Here is a 19051-nt window from a genome sequence, read left to right on the forward strand (position 1 = left end):
CTAGAGAGTTTTATTTTGAATTTTTAAACTTTGGTTTCAAAATGTTCAGCCCTCTCTCCTATAAATTGATGTGCTTGGCTAATTTTTTGTAAGATTAATGAATGAGTGAACTGCTGCCAAAATTGCTAGCCATCTCACTCTCTTGTCTTGCCTCTCTATGATAAACACTTTAATCTTCTTCTTCACCTAGCTCAAGTGATATGACCCAACCAATCACTCTCCCTACTTATCATGCACCTTCAAGGAATCCATTGCTCCATGAGAGTCATCCTTGTGCGTTCGCAAATCCTTCCAAAATTAAAAAAAAATCAATTCGTTCATAAAGACACAATCCATCATTAGTCATCATTAGCCTAGGCAAAGCTATATATACAAGAATAAGCAATGGCATTTCTAATCTGCATGCCATAACAACTGCATTTACTGCCACTATTGGGATAGCGTTTGTCAAGAACTTCACTCACATCATACTATGGGAACCTGCTGTCTCCAACAGTACCGCTTTAATTTGCTCTGGGAGGACATCCTGGCCTTCTCGGTATTGTTGGCAAGAAACAGGAAAAGACTAGATATCAGAAGCAAAACATAAGACAGCAACAAGAAAGACTGAGGCCAAATTTTAAAGATGAAACACTTGTGACAACCACTCACATAAATAACACATGCTTAAAAAGTTTCAACAATTGAATAAAAAAGGACAGAACCTTAAATTCTCCAGCTCAAGTTTATCCAGTGGTCACCTCTCATAACTGACAAGCTTCATGCATATTGTACATAGATCAATCAAACAGAGGGAGAGGAAGATAGGGCTGAGACCGCTATTATGTTATTGTACCAGGAGTATGAGTTCATAAATAATAATAGTTTTGAGAAGTGGGAGTTAGTACTCAAAGTGTGACATCATGCATATCTCTACTAACAATATTATGTTTATGGTACAATGTGCTATTGCCCGAACAAAAACAATGGCAAGCACAACAATAAACAGGGAAATTAAAAAGGAAACATTTGTGTAAAACACTTCCATCAAAAAATAAAGCTACATACCTCAGCTCTGAACACATCTAAAACAAAACCATTGAAACCGCTGATAACTGCCTGCTGAGCATCCAATCCAAGGTTGTCCAATGCCCTCATGGTAGAAAGTAAAAAACTTGGTCTCGAGCACAAATGTAGCACAGACACTGACACGGATACTGACACGGACACTGATACAATACGGACACGAAGACGAAGATATGTATAATATCTAAAATATAGGACACGAGAACACGGATCAATATATTATATAATTATGAATTATATAAATTAACAATAAAGATTTATGTACACAAATATGTTCCGGATTATTTTTTTGAGCAGAAAGATGTTTTTCATGATTGGTTCAAAAATGTTTGTTTTTTGTTTTTGTAATCATAATAAAAATTTATATAATAAGTTTGCGTTTTTAGAAAATTAATGTATTTTTCCTTTTTAAAATTATGTTAGAACCATACTATAAGTGTCAGAAATCCAACAAATACTTTTTGAATTGTACACTTCACGGATACGTATCCTACAAGTGTCATACGAGTGCCGGTATCCGATATGAGTTAGCTTGGTAATCTATCTGAACCAGGGAAAGCAGAGTGAACAGCTTCACATCTTACTGTATTTGACACCGACACGCCATTTAAAATAAGTGTATGAGTTTCATGCATTCTCTTCCCTTAGCCTAACATCCACCTACATAAGTTTCAGAAAAACTTAAGTCCAGTCAAAACAATTTCATCCGTTTCACCACTATCATTAAGTTCTGCGAATCAATAAGTACGACCTGAATTCTTATTGGTTTGTTTTAATGGTCAATGAAATACTATTATTGGTAGCTGAACAGGCAATAGAACAAAATGGTAAAAATAAGCCTAACCTATTTCAACTTTATGTCAAAAAAATTAAAAAACATATTTCAACTATTTTAATTATTAATACATTCACAGGTCAAATGTTTGTGTATTAAAAAAAATCAATCATAAAACCAATACTTTTCGGTTCCCATGGTCACATAAATCTTTGATACATCACATACTTAATGGGTGTAAAAAAAATCAAAACATTGATAGAAAGAAAGAAAATCGAGGCAGGTGTCAAAAAACCTAATTTAAAATGTTTTCTAGCAATTGTTTAAATCGAGAATTTTAAAAGAAATTAAAATTTTAGAAATATTTGATTATTTAAAATTGTAGAATTTTAAATTTCATCTAAAAAGTAAAAATTTTAAATTCTTCATACTCTCCTCTTATATTAAATATTTAAATTAACTAATGTTTGATATTAAAATTTCAATTTATATATATATATATCAGAAAATATTACATGTAGCAGAAAATAAATTGCCCTGTCTAACGTGAGAATGTGAGAATTTGAAATTAAAAATTTTAATTTGATTTATTTAAACAAAGTATTTAAAGATACAGGGAATTTAAATCACTTCAAATTCTCTGAAACCTTTTAAATTCCTCGTCCAAACACAATATAACAAAAAGAGACGAGGATAATGATGATGTCTAAAAAACCTAAACCATCAAAATAATAATAGAAAGAAATAAAATAATGATGGGTTTCAAAACACTTAAGCCATCAAAACAAGGGTGTTTCTTTATGCACCCCATCAAAATTCTTTCTGCACCCATCAAATTGGTGAAATAACTAAATGTTCCATCTAATTCACCCTCATTTTGGAAAGTTCTTTCCAGAACATACTCCAAAAAAGTTATTCTAAAAAATACATTCTAGAATATATTATATACAATCCAGAAAGTTTATTCCAAAAAATGTTTTGAAAAACTTTCGAAAAAGATAATCTGAAAGTCATTAAAAAAAGGGTAAAACAGTCTTTCTGAAAATTAATGGAGTACAGGAAGAATTGTGATGGGTGCAGAAAGAAACACTCTAAGAACAATTCCAGAAAGAAATAAAAACAATGATGGGTACTCTAAGAACAATTCCAGAAAGAAATAAAAACAATGATGGGTGCTGTTAGACTGGGCCCATACACCAAAAAGACAGCCCAACTGGATGAAGGACTTTATAATAGGATAGACTCATGTGTCCTTAGTAAATGTCTGCCATTTTATTATTGAAAGGTTTTTGTAAGGCCCATGACCCTTTTTTACCCTTATAGGGGACTAAGCAATAGGAAAAGAGGGCAGAGAAGTTTTTGGTAACCCTAGTTTTAGATTAACAGTAGCAAAAGCCTAACAATTTGGTACTTTCATTGCTCCTACCATGGCTCCCCAACCTCCATCAACAGATCTGAACGAGGCCTTAGCCAACATCCAAACAAATCTCACCAACATCCAAAGCCAACTGGCCGAACACACTAGCAGACAATCTACCTTAGAGGCTCAAAATGACCACCTTCACTCTACATTCACGTCCATCCTGGACCAGGTTGCTCTATTGACTCCAACGGAGACTAAAATTCCACACATAAACCAGCAAAGTAGCCATCATTCGAATCACTCAAACCAGCAACCACCCAACACCCCTTCCATACGACCACCCACACTCAACCTATCCTTCTTTGACGGTACAAATCCACTAGATTGGCTTTTTCAAGCGGACCAATATTTCTCCTTCTATCAAATACCGTTGGACCAACGCATTCCTATGGTGGGGTTTCATATGCAGGGAGACGCTCTCTCATGGTTTAAATGGCTGCACAATAACCACCTACTCACAGATTGGCACTTCTTCATAAGGGCTTTGGAGCTTCGTTTTGGCCCCTCCACCTATATCAATCATCAAGTGGAGTTGTTCAAACTCCAGCAAACCACGTCGGTCACTGAATACCAAGGCAGGTTTGAACGCTTATGCAATTGTGTGGTGGGTCTCACTCCTGAAACTATACTTAATTGTTTCATATCTGGTCTGAATGTTGAAATCCGCAGAGAACTTACTATATTGAACCCATATTCTATTGCCCAAGCCATAGGTCTAGCTAAGCTTATTGAAGACAAACTCAGAGATTCTAAACCTAAACAAATTCGATTTCCAGCACCTACCTATCCCCACCCTAACCCCACTCCCTCATTCACTAACAGAACCAGCACACCCACAACACCCCCAGCCCATATGTCCATCAAACGTTTATCCTCCTCACAAATGCAAGAGAGACGAGCCCTAGGGTTATGCTACAACTGTGACGAAAAATTCTTCCCTAGCATAAATGCACTTCCTCTCGATTTTTGCTTACCTAGAACTCCTAGCTGAACCCAATGAGGAGATTTCCCCCACACATGACCACGCCAACACTATCCACTTTCACCTTTCACCTCAAGCCATATCAGGTACTATTTCCCCAAAAACCCTCAAATTCACAGGTCTAATTCATCACCTCCCTGTTACCGTCCTCATTGACTCGAGAAGCTCCCACAACATTCTTCAACCACGTATTGCCCATCACTTAAACCTAGCCATATCCCCTAGCCCACCCCTCTCGGTAATGGTTGGAAATGGGGCGTTCATTAAGTGCCAGGGTATTTGTCCATTGGTGGACATATCTCTCCAGAACTCTACCTTCATTGTTCCCTTTTACCTTCTTCCGATTGAAGGTGCGGATGTTGTTTTGGGTGTGGAATGGTTGAGCACGTTAGGGTCCATCTAAGCAGATTTCTCAATCCCCAGCATACAATTTACCCACAACAACCAACATATTACATTGCAAGCCCCCCACTCACCCAACCCATCAGCTACCACTTATCACCAATTTTGCCACTATCTATCCAATAACTCTATTGCCTCTTTACACCTTCTATCGGTGGACACCCAACACTGCCCCCATACAACCTTAGCCACTACCATTAATAATCTCACATCCCCGTTATCTCACCTACCCTCACCCATCCAATCCCTCCTTCAGGAATACCAAGGTATTTTTCAAAAACCAAGAGGGTTACCTCCACAGAGACCACATGACCACCATATTCCTCTTTTACCTCATACCCCACCAATCAAAGTGAAACCATACCGGTACCCACATCACCACAAGGAAGTTATTACAACACCGATATCAGAAATGCTGCAAGAGGGCATTATTCAACCTAGTACAAGCCCATTCTCTTCACCGGTGCTCTTAATAAAAAAAAAAGATGGAACATGGCATTTCTGTGTGGATTACAAAGCCTTAAATGCAGCCACCATTCGTGACCACTTCCCCATTCCCACCATTGATGAACTGCTCGATGAGTTAGGCTCAGCTACTGTTTTTACTAAAATAGACCTACACTCAGGGTACCACCAAATACTGCTTCTCCCAGAAGACACTCACAAAACAGCGTTTCGCACTATAGACGGCCACTATGAATTCTTAGTGATGCCATTTGGTTTAACTAACGCTCCTTCTACTTTTCAAGCAGCCATGAATGATCTTCTCAGACCATACCTCCGCCGGTTTGTCTTAGTTTTTTTGATGATATTTTGATTTATAGTCCAAGTTTGCAGGATCATATTGCTCACCTACAAACTATATTGGAAGTGCTACACACTCAGCAATTTTTTGCCAAGCTTTCAAAGTGCAGTTTCGCAACTGCGGAAGTTAGTTACTTGGGTCACATTATTTCTGCACAGGGAGTCCAACCAGACCCAGAGAAAGTCAAAGCCATACACGACTGGCCGCAACCACGATCACTCACGGAATTACGGGGGTTCCTCGACCTCACCGGATTTTACAGGAAATTCATAAAGCATTACGCCACTCTTGCCGCTCCTCTCACCGACTTATTACAACACCACAAATTTTCATGGACTGAGCTCGCGCAGCAAGCATTCGAAAAATTAAAATTACACATGAAGACAATGCCCACACTACACCTTCCAGATTTTAAGCTGCCCTTTGTGGTCGAAACAGATGCCTCTGCAATGGCCATAGGAGTCGTCCTCAGCCAATCTGGGCAACCACTAGTTTTTTTCAGCAAAAAGATGAATCCCAAGCTCCAAGCTTCCTCCGTATATGTCCGAGAGATGTATGCCATAACAGAGTCAGTAAAAAAATGGCGTCAATACCTCATAGGACAACATTTCAGAATCATAACAGATCAAAAGAGCCTAAACACCCTCCTCTCCCAAACCATTCAGACCCCAGAACAACAGAAATGGATTGCTAAATTGCAGGGATATGATTTTCAAATTATTTACCGACCTGGGAAGGAAAATGTTGTGGTTGATGCCCTTTCAAGGCAAGGTCATGATTCCTCTACCATACTGCTTGCAGTGTCGTCCCCAATCCCGCAGCTTATTCAAGAACTCCAAACTTTCTTTGCCACCACAGAAGGTCAGGGAGTGGTCCAGGCGTGCACAAGCAGTCAACAACAGCCAAGCTTGTTCTTCACTAGCCATGGTTTACTGTTTTTTCGCCATCAGATATTCGTGTCAGCATCATCTGATTTCCGCCAGCGCATTATGACAGAGTTCCATGCTTCCCCTTATGGCGGCCATTCCAGCATCAAACCAACTCTCAAGCACATAGCCGCTTCATTCTATTGGCCGAAATGGACCAGAGACGTCCATCGTTTTGTCCAACAATGCTCCACATGCCAAACAAATAAGTATATGCCAACCAAAACTCAGGGTTTACTGCAACCATTACCAATTCCAAAACAAGTATGGGAGGACATATCAATGGATTTTATTACTCACCTTCCAGTCTCATCCGGACACTCGGTCATTTGGGTATTGTGCGACAGACTCACAAAATATGCGCACTTCATCGCTCTGCCCACACACTTCACGGCCCAGCAACTAGCCAAGCGTTTCTCAGTAGAAATTTGTCGCCTCCACGGACTACCAAAAACCATTGTCTCAGATCGCGACCCCTTGTTTGTTAGCACTTCCTGGCAGCACCTGTTCAAAGCACAAGGAACAACGTTAAAATTTAGCTCGTCATACCATCCCCAAACGGACGGTCAAACAGAGGTATTGAACCGCGGCTTAGAGGCCTACCTGAGATGTTTTGTGGGAAACCAACCAAACAAGTGGTACAAATATCTTCACTTGGCAGAACTTTGGCATAATACAACGTACCATTCGGCTATTGGAACCTCCCCGTTCCATGCGTTGTACAGTCGACAACCACCCACAGTAGTTGACTTCTTAAGCGTCCCAAACGCTGGAACCTCCATCCACGAGACACTGTCGGCACACACCGTCATCCTCCACGACCTCAAGGAGCACTTGCGTCGCACACGCCAGCGCATGTGTGACCAAGCTAATCGCCACCGCACAGATCGTAGTTTCGAACCAGGAGAATGGGTGTGGGTACGACTCCAACCCTACCGGCAACACTCATTGGAACGGCGAACACACCAAAAGCTTGGCCCGCGTTTTTCAGACCCATACCAGGTACTACGCCGCATCGGTGCCGTCGCATATGAGCTTCAACTGCCACCGTCGACGCGGGTCCACCCGGTTTTTCACGTTTCGCTGCTCAGACCTTTCAAAGGACCTGTGGGAGAACATCAGGGTCTTCCTACCAAATCCAAGAACTTGGCACTTCCAACACCACTTAACTCATCTCCCAACCCAAATCAGAACGCTCTGAACTCACCGTATCAGGAACCCAATGACAACACGCCATGTGTTACACTCACAAATCACACCGACTTAGCTGGCATCGAGCCTCACGCTCACGTGCCCCACCAACAAGCCATCTCCACGCCTCATAATCACCTCAACACGCGTTCTGATAGAATCAACAACAGAGCGCCACGTGTCCCACTCACTGGTGACGCGGTTTTCCCACGCCTCGAGCCCCACGCGCACCAGCAAACCCTTCCCACGCCCATTAATGGGCTGAACGCGCTTCCTGACGGAGCCAACAAGAGTGTGCCGCGTGTCCCACTAACTGATGGTGCAGCTTCCCCACACCTCGAGCCGCGCGTCCCACTCACTGCTGGTGCAGCTTCCCCACGCCTCGAGCCCAACGCTAGCACTCCACGCAATACAAACCCTAATTCTAAAGCACCTTAAACGGCGCCACCCCCTCAAAACCCTAAAACCTTAGCACCACTCCCTACAAACCCTAATGACTCAACAACCAATACCCAACCCAACTCACCCTTAATGGCCCATCCAATTCCTGCACCCCCGCGCCAGATTGCATACACCCCACCCCATATCCAAACCCACGAGAACCCACAACAGCCCAGTCACCGTCCAACGGCCCAACTAATTCCAAGATCCCACTTTGAGGACAGAGTGTCTAGTGGCGCGGATAGTAATGTTAGACTGGGCCCATACACAAGCACAAGACCAAAAAGACAGCCCAACTGGATGAAGGACTTTATAATAGGATAGACTCATGTGTCCTTAGTAAATGTCTGCCATTTTATTATTGAAAGGTTTTTATAAGGCCCATGACCCTTTTTTACCCTTATAGGGGACTAAGCAATAGTAAAAAAGAGGGCAGAGAAGTTTTTGATAACCCTAGTTTTAGATTAACAGTAGCAAAAGCCTAACAGGTGCCAAAAAACTGAAGCCCATCAAATCAATAACAGAAAGAAATGAAAACAATGATGGATTTCGAAAAAAAAAAAAACACTGAAACCATAAAAAACAATGATGATGGGTTTCAAAAGAAAAAATGAAGCCATCAAAACAATGACAGATGAAACATAGGACCCATTATCAGTGTTAAAAACATGTTTCCAAAATGTAATATGTAGCACAAGACTAGCAAAAGAGCGTAAATTGTGTAATTTCTATGTTCGGCCTACAATAAGGTTGTAAGCAGTCCATATGCATGAAATACGCAGAATCAGAAAATCAATATTTTTGGCCGGTCGACACACTATATGATGCAATTCATCCAGAAACAAAGGGGGTATTTATTCAAATTCAATGCTCTTTATAGTTATTGAACATGTGAGAAGTCACAATCATAGCAGTGACAGAATATCATGGTATTGGAAGAAGCAACAAGCGACTAAATTCAGTGGAGCTATCAGGGCCATTTGGTCTATCTAGTCTGCAGGTTAAAGAATCTGAATCTAACAAGGGATTCAGAAGGGTCAGAACTATCATTTGGCTTACAGTCTAATCTAAACGAGTTAACCCTCCTAAATTAAAAATAAACTTTAAGGGGGTGGCGACAGAATCATTAAATAATTCAGATACTTAATAAGCCACTAAGTAAATTGACAAATATCCAAATAATGAAAAGCACTACGGAATATTTTTTGGGTCTGGCACATCAACTGACAGGGAAGAAATACAATTTTGCACTGTGACAAACAAATACCTTCGTTGATTGATGTTTAGGACTTGGCAGAGTGGTAGCACATAGTTCTTCCTTCACCCGGCAGGGAAGGGTAGGCACTGTGGGTGTCACAGGGTGAAAACTAGCAGAAGGTGGAAGGGATGAGTCAAGCTTGCTTGTCTCTAGTTCATTATGAAGATCATTAATCCGCTGTAGTAACTCCCTCAGGTAGTCAATGGCATCCCCAAGTATTGAAGCCCTATCCATCTACCAAAAGAAAAAGGGAAATCAGCTTCTACCATCCCAAACACATCAAGGGAGAAAACTATTGATGTCATTAACCAAATCAACAACAACCAAGCCAAGCCAACACATACACACAGCTTAAATTTCAGATTCATAAAAACCACCATCATATAAGATTATTCAAACATAAACAACCATGAATCACCTCACATCACAAGATACTTAAAATGTCTGAAATACATCTAATAATTCTAAATAACTAGAGGTGGCAAAATTGATTATGGGGCTCATTGCAAGCAGTGGGTTATAGTGACCAAGGACACAAAAATATAAGACTCAATTTAATTTGAGCTTCTAAAACATCCCTAAGTCCAGTGAAAGCTCAATTTTTCGGCCAAAACTCAGATCAAGTTTAATTGGATTGGGGCCAAAATTATCCAGGTTTAATTCAGACTTGGGATTTAAAGCTGAAGCCTTGTCTAGTGTAATAATTTCGAACCAGATGGTCCACTTTGCCATCGTTACACACAACCAACCAATCCTAAAAACATAAACTGTCATTAAATTAGTTCACAATAAAAAAAAAGTTACAATCCAAAATTTTCAAACCTTGCTAATCTTGGGCACAATAGACCTAAGCATGTACAACCTATCATTCAGTTTCTTCCTCCGCCTTCTCTCACCCATGAGATTCTTTGCCGGCATCCCCTTCTTCTTTCCCTTGTGGTCTCCACCACCAACTCTGTTCTCATTATCATCGTTATCATTTGCATCAAAAACATTCTCCAACAACTTCCCATACTCATCAGACTCATAATTCAACCCTTCCTCCTCCTCTCGGCCACCTCCGCTGCCGGAGGCTGAAGCTCCAATTCCTCCAAATTCCCGGCCTCCCGCCACCGCTCCATCCGCTTCCGATACAGAGTGGGCGGAGAAAGCTCGTAAAGAGACCGCACCGCTGCCCTGTCACGCCTCTCCGCAAACTTGGCATTCAAACTCGGCACGTTCCCCGAAAAACTTGCTAAGAAACAGCTCTCCTCACCGAAATCAAACCCACCGTCGAGAAAACCGTTCCCGTTGGCCTCGAAGAAGGAGGAGAAACTCGGCTTCTGCGGCACCATATGGTGCTGCTGCGGCAATGAAGAAGACGAAGAAGAGTCCAAAGAGTTTAACAAAAACGCGTCGTTTTGGAGAAACTCGTGGTGAGACTGATCCACATACCAGTCACTATCCAGCATTGTTTTGCAATGAAAGAGAACGCCCGTCCCCGTAACGACGTCGCTTTGTTGGGGTTCCAACCATGGAACGCGGAAAGTACGAGTTAAAGTTTTAGTTGGAAGCATTTGGAGAAGGTGAAAGGTCACAGAAACAAAATTATGAGAAATTTGAAGGTTTATCTATGTACCTGTTTTGTTTTCAATATATAATTGCAGTTTTTACTTTTCAGAAACAATCTTCACCTGGCATAAAATAAAATGTTTGTCTTCCGGTTCTTTTACTAAAATTGTGCACTTTTTTTTTAGATTTACTAAAATGGGGTATTTTTTTATATTTACTTAAATGGAATACAGAAAAAAAATTATAAGAATAGATCAATATCAATTAAATTCATTAATTTCTTATTTATTTTTTTAATTAGAATTTTCAATTAGATTATATATTGGATTCACAACTTAGGTATATTTTATCTCAATTGAAATTTTCAATTATGTTGGCAAGTTTTGTTGATTTTTTTAAATAATTAATATTTTTTAAAATTAAAAGATGTATATAATAATAATTTAAAAATTATTTCAAATTACATGAAGTGAATAAGAATATTGAGAAAATTTGTATTTTTATAGATAATTAATATTAAAAAATTGAACTAAATTTTGTTTTAAAAAAACAAAGTTACCTAAAATTAAATTGGATTTAAAATAGGTGGTGTAATAAATGTAAAATATTTAGTACTTTTTAAATATTATTAAAATTAAAAATATTTTTATTGTTTTTAAAAAATTGAAATTATGTTCGTGAAGTAACGTTTATAGTTGATACAATTATAAATAAAAAAGATAGCGTTTAAACAATATTTATAAAATGATATTATACATGATTAGAAAATAGAAATATAGGAAAAGTTGTCATCTATGAGAAGTTGTGCTACATGGTGGTCTTCTTCGTTGTCTTCGTGGTCGTCCTTGTGGTTGTTGTTCGGATGGAAGGGTAGGAGGGGGCGGAGGTGAAATATCATTGTCAGTGCCTTCGATTTCATTGTCATCACTCTGATTTGCGGACACTTATGAAGGAATTGTTGGTCGATAATAATGCATAAATGACATTGGATTGTAGGCAAATGGGGGGTCATGGTAGAGGTTGCAAAGGGATTTGATAGGCCAACAAAAAATTGTTGTTGAGATGGAAATGTTGAGTAGTTGAAAGGTGGTTGATGGAATGATGATTGGAATGACATGTGAGATTGATCCCTATATCCGAACAACTAATTCGGTTGAACACCTGGTGGACGAAAAGATTGTTGTTCAAATGATTGAACTTGAGAAGAAGACCCGACATGATGTTGATGGTGAGGTTGTGTAGTCTCCTGTGGCATATCATACTGTTTTGAAAATATGTGTTAATTTTGGATGAGTGAATGAAGAATAATAAATAATTTTGTAATTGAACTTACATCGTCATCGGACGATGACCGTATAGGCATGATGTAGCGGATAGTATGATTGATGTACCATTGCATGTATGTTGACTTGTCATGCAAATGGCCATTTCCGTTAAACTGATTTTCGTGAATTAGATGATTATGACGGTCATTCCACATAGTTATCCATGCGACATGATATTGTGGCCAGTATCGATCAGTTCGTCCTCTCATATCCTCTTTGTGAAGTTGATCAAGGTTGAATGGGTTACTTGGAATACTCTGTCGAAATCCAAATTGACGCATAATCCTATCAACCTGATGAAATTCAACAGTTGCAAAACATATGAGAGGAACTACAACCCGTGCAGTTGGGGAAACCTCAATAGTGATCAAGCGCCTAACATAATCCACTCGATATGGAGTCCAAAAAAAAGTTGTATATAAATGTTTGAAACATCAGTAATATGAAATATTCAGTTAAAATGATATGTTAGTTTATATATTGGTCACAACCTTTTTAGCTTTAATGCCATCAAACATTGCTCGTATTTGTGGAACAATGGTTCCTCCTATGTGCGTCCTATGCATCCTCCGAGTCCACCTAACGTAAGCAAAAGAATATTAAGAACTTTGTTTTCTTATCTCGAAAATTAATACAAAAATAACATACCTTTTCCCGAGTGGGAAACCAACTCCTTGTTGAACTTCTTCATCGGTCAATGGTTGAAGTTGTGGAGAAATGCATGTTAGGCGTTCCCATGCCCAACACTGTAAAAACAGCGTGCAACCTCCAATATTATCTTGATTAAAGTGTATTTCGTGATTGAGCACACGATACAGAGAAGCCAATACAGCTGACCCCATCTATAATTCTTGATGTTGTTCAAGTCAGCCAACAATAATAGATACATTAAATGTACCTTACTACCTGAAGAATCAGACATCAATAGACTCCCAATAAGTGTTAATATGTGGGCTCAAGCATGTTGAGCAATAACATCATCAATTGCGTTATGTGGAAGTTCCTGAAAAGTGTTGTTAAGCCAAGACAACTTAATTGCATTTCCTTTTACCGTTGTTAAGGGTGGTATAAATTCGAGCAACGGCTCACAAAAAGATATTAAATCACCACTAGTAATCCTGGTGACAGCCTGTCCATCAATAGGTAAACCCAATATTAATTCCACATCTTCCAAAGTAACAGTTGTTTCACCGAGAGGAAAGTGAAAGGTATGAGTATCTGTTCTCCATCTTTCCACTAATCATGTAATTAGTACGTGGTTGAAGTCAATGTGCTTAAATTTTAACAAATGTAAAAAACCAGAATGATTAATTAACTGTTTGACTCGTTAGTCAAGTATATCCTCATGCTTTAGTACCCATCTTGCATGTCTTCTGGGTCTCAATAGTCTTTCATTACCTTTCTATACGTATTTAGTAACATGTTTCTCTTGGAGTCGCAATACAAACATATTCGCGGGAAGACGATGAAATGCCATAAAATTCTAATAAAATGATTCCTGAAAATACAACCAATTTTTAGAGTACATTTATAGATAATTCCTATTAAAATGATATTATCAATAAACATTAATTTTCTTAAATTAAAGATAAGAAAAAGATATTCACATATATTAATTAAAGAGTATTGAATATAACATATTAAAGAGTACTTAATATAACATATTATAAAAAAAATTATTGAAAGTAATAAGTTATGTACGAACAATAAAAATAAAATAAAAAAGTATCTTTTTAGGAATTGTTTGTCAATGTTTAAATTGTTAGACGATTTTTTTTCTCCATTACCGGTCCGAAGAAGAGAAAAATTGACAGAGGGATTTGATATCAATTAATTATATTAACTTGCCTTTTTTATAAGTTGATACTGATTAAATTTCATGTTTTAAACTATCATTTTTAAATTCTTTAACAGAATAATATATCTCTCACACATTAATATGAATTTTGTCTTCAACTTTTATTTTAATTTTTGTTCATTTTCTACCAATTCACATGACTTCGATGATATTATCAATAAACATTAATTTTCTTAAATTAAAGATAAGAAAAAGATATTTACATATACTAATTAAAGAGTATTGAATATAACATATTAAACATTTGTATCCATTTAAAATATAAGTATTAAATATGTTTGTGTGTGGATAACGTATTAAAATATAAGTATTCAAATATAAGTATTCAAATAAAAGTATTAAAATATAACATATATTACATGTGTGTCTTTTCTGATTTCATTCATTCAACAATATTCATTTTGATATTCAAAATTAAAGTTTCTGCGTGGATAACATGTGACCACTTTTCACTTTGGCCTTTTCCGTGTTAGGTCAAGAACTAGGCCTCTTTTGCCCATTGGCTATATCCCACTAAATGGAGAACAATTTATTTATGTATCTGTCTTTGTTCCAATCGTCAAAGATTCTTATTCTACTTCTTAGTATTTATAAAATACTCATACTCGTACTTTATTCTTTAAACTTAATCATCAACTATAATGGAAGACATTGTATGAAAATAAAAAATATTAGTTGAATTTTGTTAATGTTTTTAAAACAGATTTCAAGTAGTTAACTTTGTTTACAAGTTTAAAGATATTAGTACATTAGAACTAAATTATTATAACTAAATTCTTTTACATGTAATTTTTCCTCATATATATAACTAAATTTAAGTCAAAATCAAGATATAATTTTCTTCAGGAATGAACAAGGGTTCATGAGTAATGCCACCATGTAATACAAAAATACATACAGATCCATCCACAGAAAATACAAAAACAATTTATGAGAGCTAAAATACTGATAATATTTATTAGCATGTGCTTGCTACTACAATTAATTAAATAATTAAAATATTAGAGAGAACTTACCTTTGTGGTTGAATGCCACACCTAAGCACTTTGGAACAATGGCAAAGTTGGAGAGTGTTTTGCATATGAGATAGACTCTATTAAATAGAGTTGCTTGTGAGTTTCAAGAAATGAAAGTTTCAATTCAAACTTTATTTCCAAAATAAATCTCTGCCATGAAAAAAGAATCTCTGCCATGAAAACTATAGCCATGTGAACATAAAGCCAGAGAGAAAATAAAGCATTGCTTGGTGGTGCACAAAATTGCAATTGAAGTTGCCAATGGTGTGTGAACTTTTTTCATTTGGTGCCTATGCAAAGTTGTCAACCATGAAGGCAACTTTCAATATAAGTTGCCAATGGTGAATGCAACTTCTTCCAAAGTTGCCAATGGTAAAGTCAACTTCTTTGTTATTGAAATTGGAAAAAAAAATTAAACAAAGTGTAGCGTGGAGTGATGGCTTTCTGTCACAAGTACTTGAGGACTTGACTTATGAATAAAAATTTCAAAAATTATGTTAAAATTATATTGTACTCATACAGAACATTTGTTATACAACGGAACAACAATGCAACCATGTAGCCTTGCACTCCTTCTTTGTTCTACACTTTTTCTTGTCTTAATTCCTGCATCTAAGTAAAAAAAATTGAGGACAAGGTTTGTGAGATATATTATTTTCTCTTTCTAGTATAAAGTTCAAAGAAAGTTGTAAAGGTAATGTAAATTTTCGGTAACATTCTTGTTTATCATGTTTTTTAAAAATGCATATGGACACGTGGAATGTCGGTGGAACGTCACTAAGCCAGCATGAAGAACCAATAATTAGAGACATCGTGGACGACATAAGTGAAGATGGAGATAACTACGACTTTGATTTGGATGATGAAGATCAGTTCAACAGATCTTCACAATATATTCCGTCTGGCAGTCAATCCAGACATAACATTGATTGCAACCTCAATGAGCACATGTCTTTCATGTCAAAGGAGGCGACATTGAATGCCATAAAACGATACCACATAGACAACAGTTACAAATTTGTTGTCGTGGAATCAAAGCCAGATAGATATGTGGCTCGATGCATACATCATGATGGAGGGTGCGAATGGAGATTACGTTCATCTTTTAGTAAAATCCAAAGTCAATGGGAGATAAAAAAAATTGATGCACAACATAGTTGTTTGTCAACAAATCTTACGGCAGACCGTGTTAATTTGGATTCAACCCATATTGCGTCCATGGTGCTGACTTCAGTAAAAGCAAATCCTTCTGTCCCAATTAAAAGCTTAATTGCAGAAATAAAAAATCTGCATGGCTATACTATCACGTATAGAAAAGCTTGGTTGGGAAAACAGAAAGCTCTTGCTTTGGCATTTGGCGATTGGAAACAGTTCTACAATGATCTTCCTAGATAGTTGGAAGCAGTAAAAGAAAGCAATTTTGGGACAATTGTGCAGTATATTGCTTTTCCTTGTATGGTTGATGGTGTTCAAGTCAATTATTGTTACACGTTAGATCGCATGTTTTGGTCTTTCAAGCCTTGTATCGATGGTTTCAATTTTGGCAAGCCCATTGTACAAGTTGATGGGACATTTCTAACTGGAAGATACCACGGAACATTGTTGACCGCAACTGCTCAAGATGGGAACCGAAACATATTACCATTGGCGTTTGCGATTGTTGAAGGCGAGACTCGGGAGGCTTTAATTTGGTTCTTCCAATTATTGCGACAATGTGTGACACCTCAGCCGAATTTGTGCATGATTACTGATAGAGGAACCAATATAATTTCAGCATTACAATCTGAAGAAGTTGGATAGGAAGGAGACGACCTCGTTTTTGTGTATTGCATACGCCATATCGCATCGAATTTCAACAAAAAATTCAAAAATGCTGAGCTCAAACGACAATTGATTAACATGGGTAATGACATTCCTTACCTTCTCTCATAGATAATTACGACCTTTTACCATTTAACTAATTTCATTTACTTCTTTATGACAGCTTTTGAGATGAAACAACCCATAGTACATGCAAAGTTATCAGTTATGCGATCTGAGTTTTTGAAATTGTTCTTGCATATCAAAAATGTGTTTTTGGAAAAGTTGTACTGAGTTTTAATCCAAATAGCAAAAACAAATCATTTTCAAAGTCATTTTCAAGTTTCTTTGAAAAACGACCTATTGATTTGTCAAAACAACTGGTTGTTTTGTGCTTTTATTGCATAAAAAGAGACCACTCTGTTAGATTCTGCAGAGTAAGGAAAATTTATGTTCCCAAAGGTGTTTTAAAGTGGATTCCTAAGAATTCTAAGGTTTCTAATATTCTAGTTAATGCTCATGGACCCAAATTTAAAAGGGACCAAATCTTGCTCCTTTATTTTGTTTCTTGCAGGGTTCTTTGATGGAAAATTAGCGCATGTGGTACTTGGACAATGGCATGTGGTACATGACAGGGGATAAAACCAAGTTCGTCAATCTACTCCTCAAGCAAGAAGGTCATGTGACATATGGAGACAATAACAAAGGAAAAATTCTTGGAAAAGGAACCATTGGAGACAAGAATACCTTCTTGATCCATGATGTGCTATTTGTGGAAGGACTCAAGCTTTGTCTCCTCAACATAAGCCAGTTGACTGACAAAGATTATCAAATAACCTTCAAACCCAATACATGTGAGATACGACTGCCCAAATCACAAGAATTTTTGTTGATTGGTAAAAGGATCAACAATGTCTGTCTTGATATCTCACATTTTGCATCTATTGGCTGCCTTCTAACCAAACATGAGGAATCATGGTTATGGCATAAAAGGATAACACACATCTACGTGAATCATCTAAATAAGTTGATCTCAAAAGATCTTGTGGTAGGTTTACCCAAACTCAAGTTTGAGAAAGACGACATATGTGAAACATGTCAAAAGGGGAAGCAAATTAAACATTCTTTCAAACTAAAAAACATTGTTTCAACTTCCAAACCCCTTGAACTGTTGCACATGGATTTGTTTGGTCCTTCAAGAACCATGAGTCTTGGTGGAAGCTACTATGCACTTGTTATTGTTGATGATTTCTCTAGGTTCACATGGACATTGTTTTTGGAATCCAAGAGTGATGCATTTTCTGCATTCAAAAAGCTTGCCAAGAGATTACAAAACATGTGTTGCAGTAACATTTGTGCCATTCGTAGTGATCATGGGGGGAATTTCAAAATGAAAAAATCAATGGTTTTTGTGAAAAACTTGGTATTTTCCATAACTTTTCTGCTCCTAGAACTCCCCAACAGAGTGGGCTTGTGGAAATGAAAAACAGGTCTCTTGAGGAACTTGCTAGAACTATTTTGAGTGAGTCTTATTTGCCAAAATATTTTTGGGTTGATGCTGTTAGCACAACTTGCTATGTGATAAACAAGATCCTCATTAGACCAATTTTGAAGAAAACCCATTATAAAGTATTTAATGGAAGAAAAGCCAACATTGGTCATTTAAAAGTGTTTGGTTGCAAGTGTTACATTTTAAATAATGGAAAGGAAAACCTTGATATGTTTGATGAGAAAGCGGATAATGGTATCTTTCTTGGTTATTCCTTAACTCGACATGCTTATAGAGTGTATAATAAAAGGCTTAAGACTGTGGAAGAGTCTATTCATGTCGTATTTGATGAGACTAACCATGCAGAACAAGAATCTGTGAAGAATTATGCAGAAGAAGATGATCAAAACACCATTCTGTAGAAGCTGGAATCCTGTCTAGAAAAACAATTGGTTTAATCTTGCAAACAACCTGTTGAAATTTTGCATCAGGAAGATCTGCCCAAAGAATTGAAAATTCCACGAGAACTTTCTATGGACAACATCCTTGGACAAATTGATAAGGGAGTGTCTACTCGGAACTCTATCTCTAATTACTACAAAAGCATGGTTTTTGTATCTCAAATTGAACCTAAATCAATTGGTGATGCACTTAAAGATGAAAATAGGGTTTCTGCCATGCATGATGAGCTGAATCAATTCACTAAAAATGATGTGTGGTTTCTTGTTCCTAAAACTGATTGCA

The 19051-nt window shown here is 37.5% G+C and overlaps 1 protein-coding gene across 1 annotated transcript; it reads right to left on the minus strand.

The window, feature by feature from the left end:
• Positions 1 to 294: 294 nt before the first annotated feature.
• Positions 295 to 10863, minus strand: LOC137837256 (transcription factor ICE1). Its single transcript, XM_090301662.1, is given in 6 exon segments — positions 295 to 539; positions 1043 to 1172; positions 1680 to 1725; positions 9278 to 9502; positions 10091 to 10335; positions 10338 to 10863. Coding segments are annotated over 6 exon segments (1212 nt in total). The 5' UTR covers positions 10825 to 10863; the 3' UTR covers positions 295 to 460.
• Between the last annotated feature and the right edge of the window lie 8188 nt (positions 10864 to 19051).

Source organism: Phaseolus vulgaris, chromosome 4, assembly GCF_051622355.1.
Source record: "Phaseolus vulgaris cultivar YP4 chromosome 4, ASM5162235v1, whole genome shotgun sequence".
NCBI lineage: Eukaryota > Viridiplantae > Streptophyta > Magnoliopsida > Fabales > Fabaceae > Phaseolus > Phaseolus vulgaris.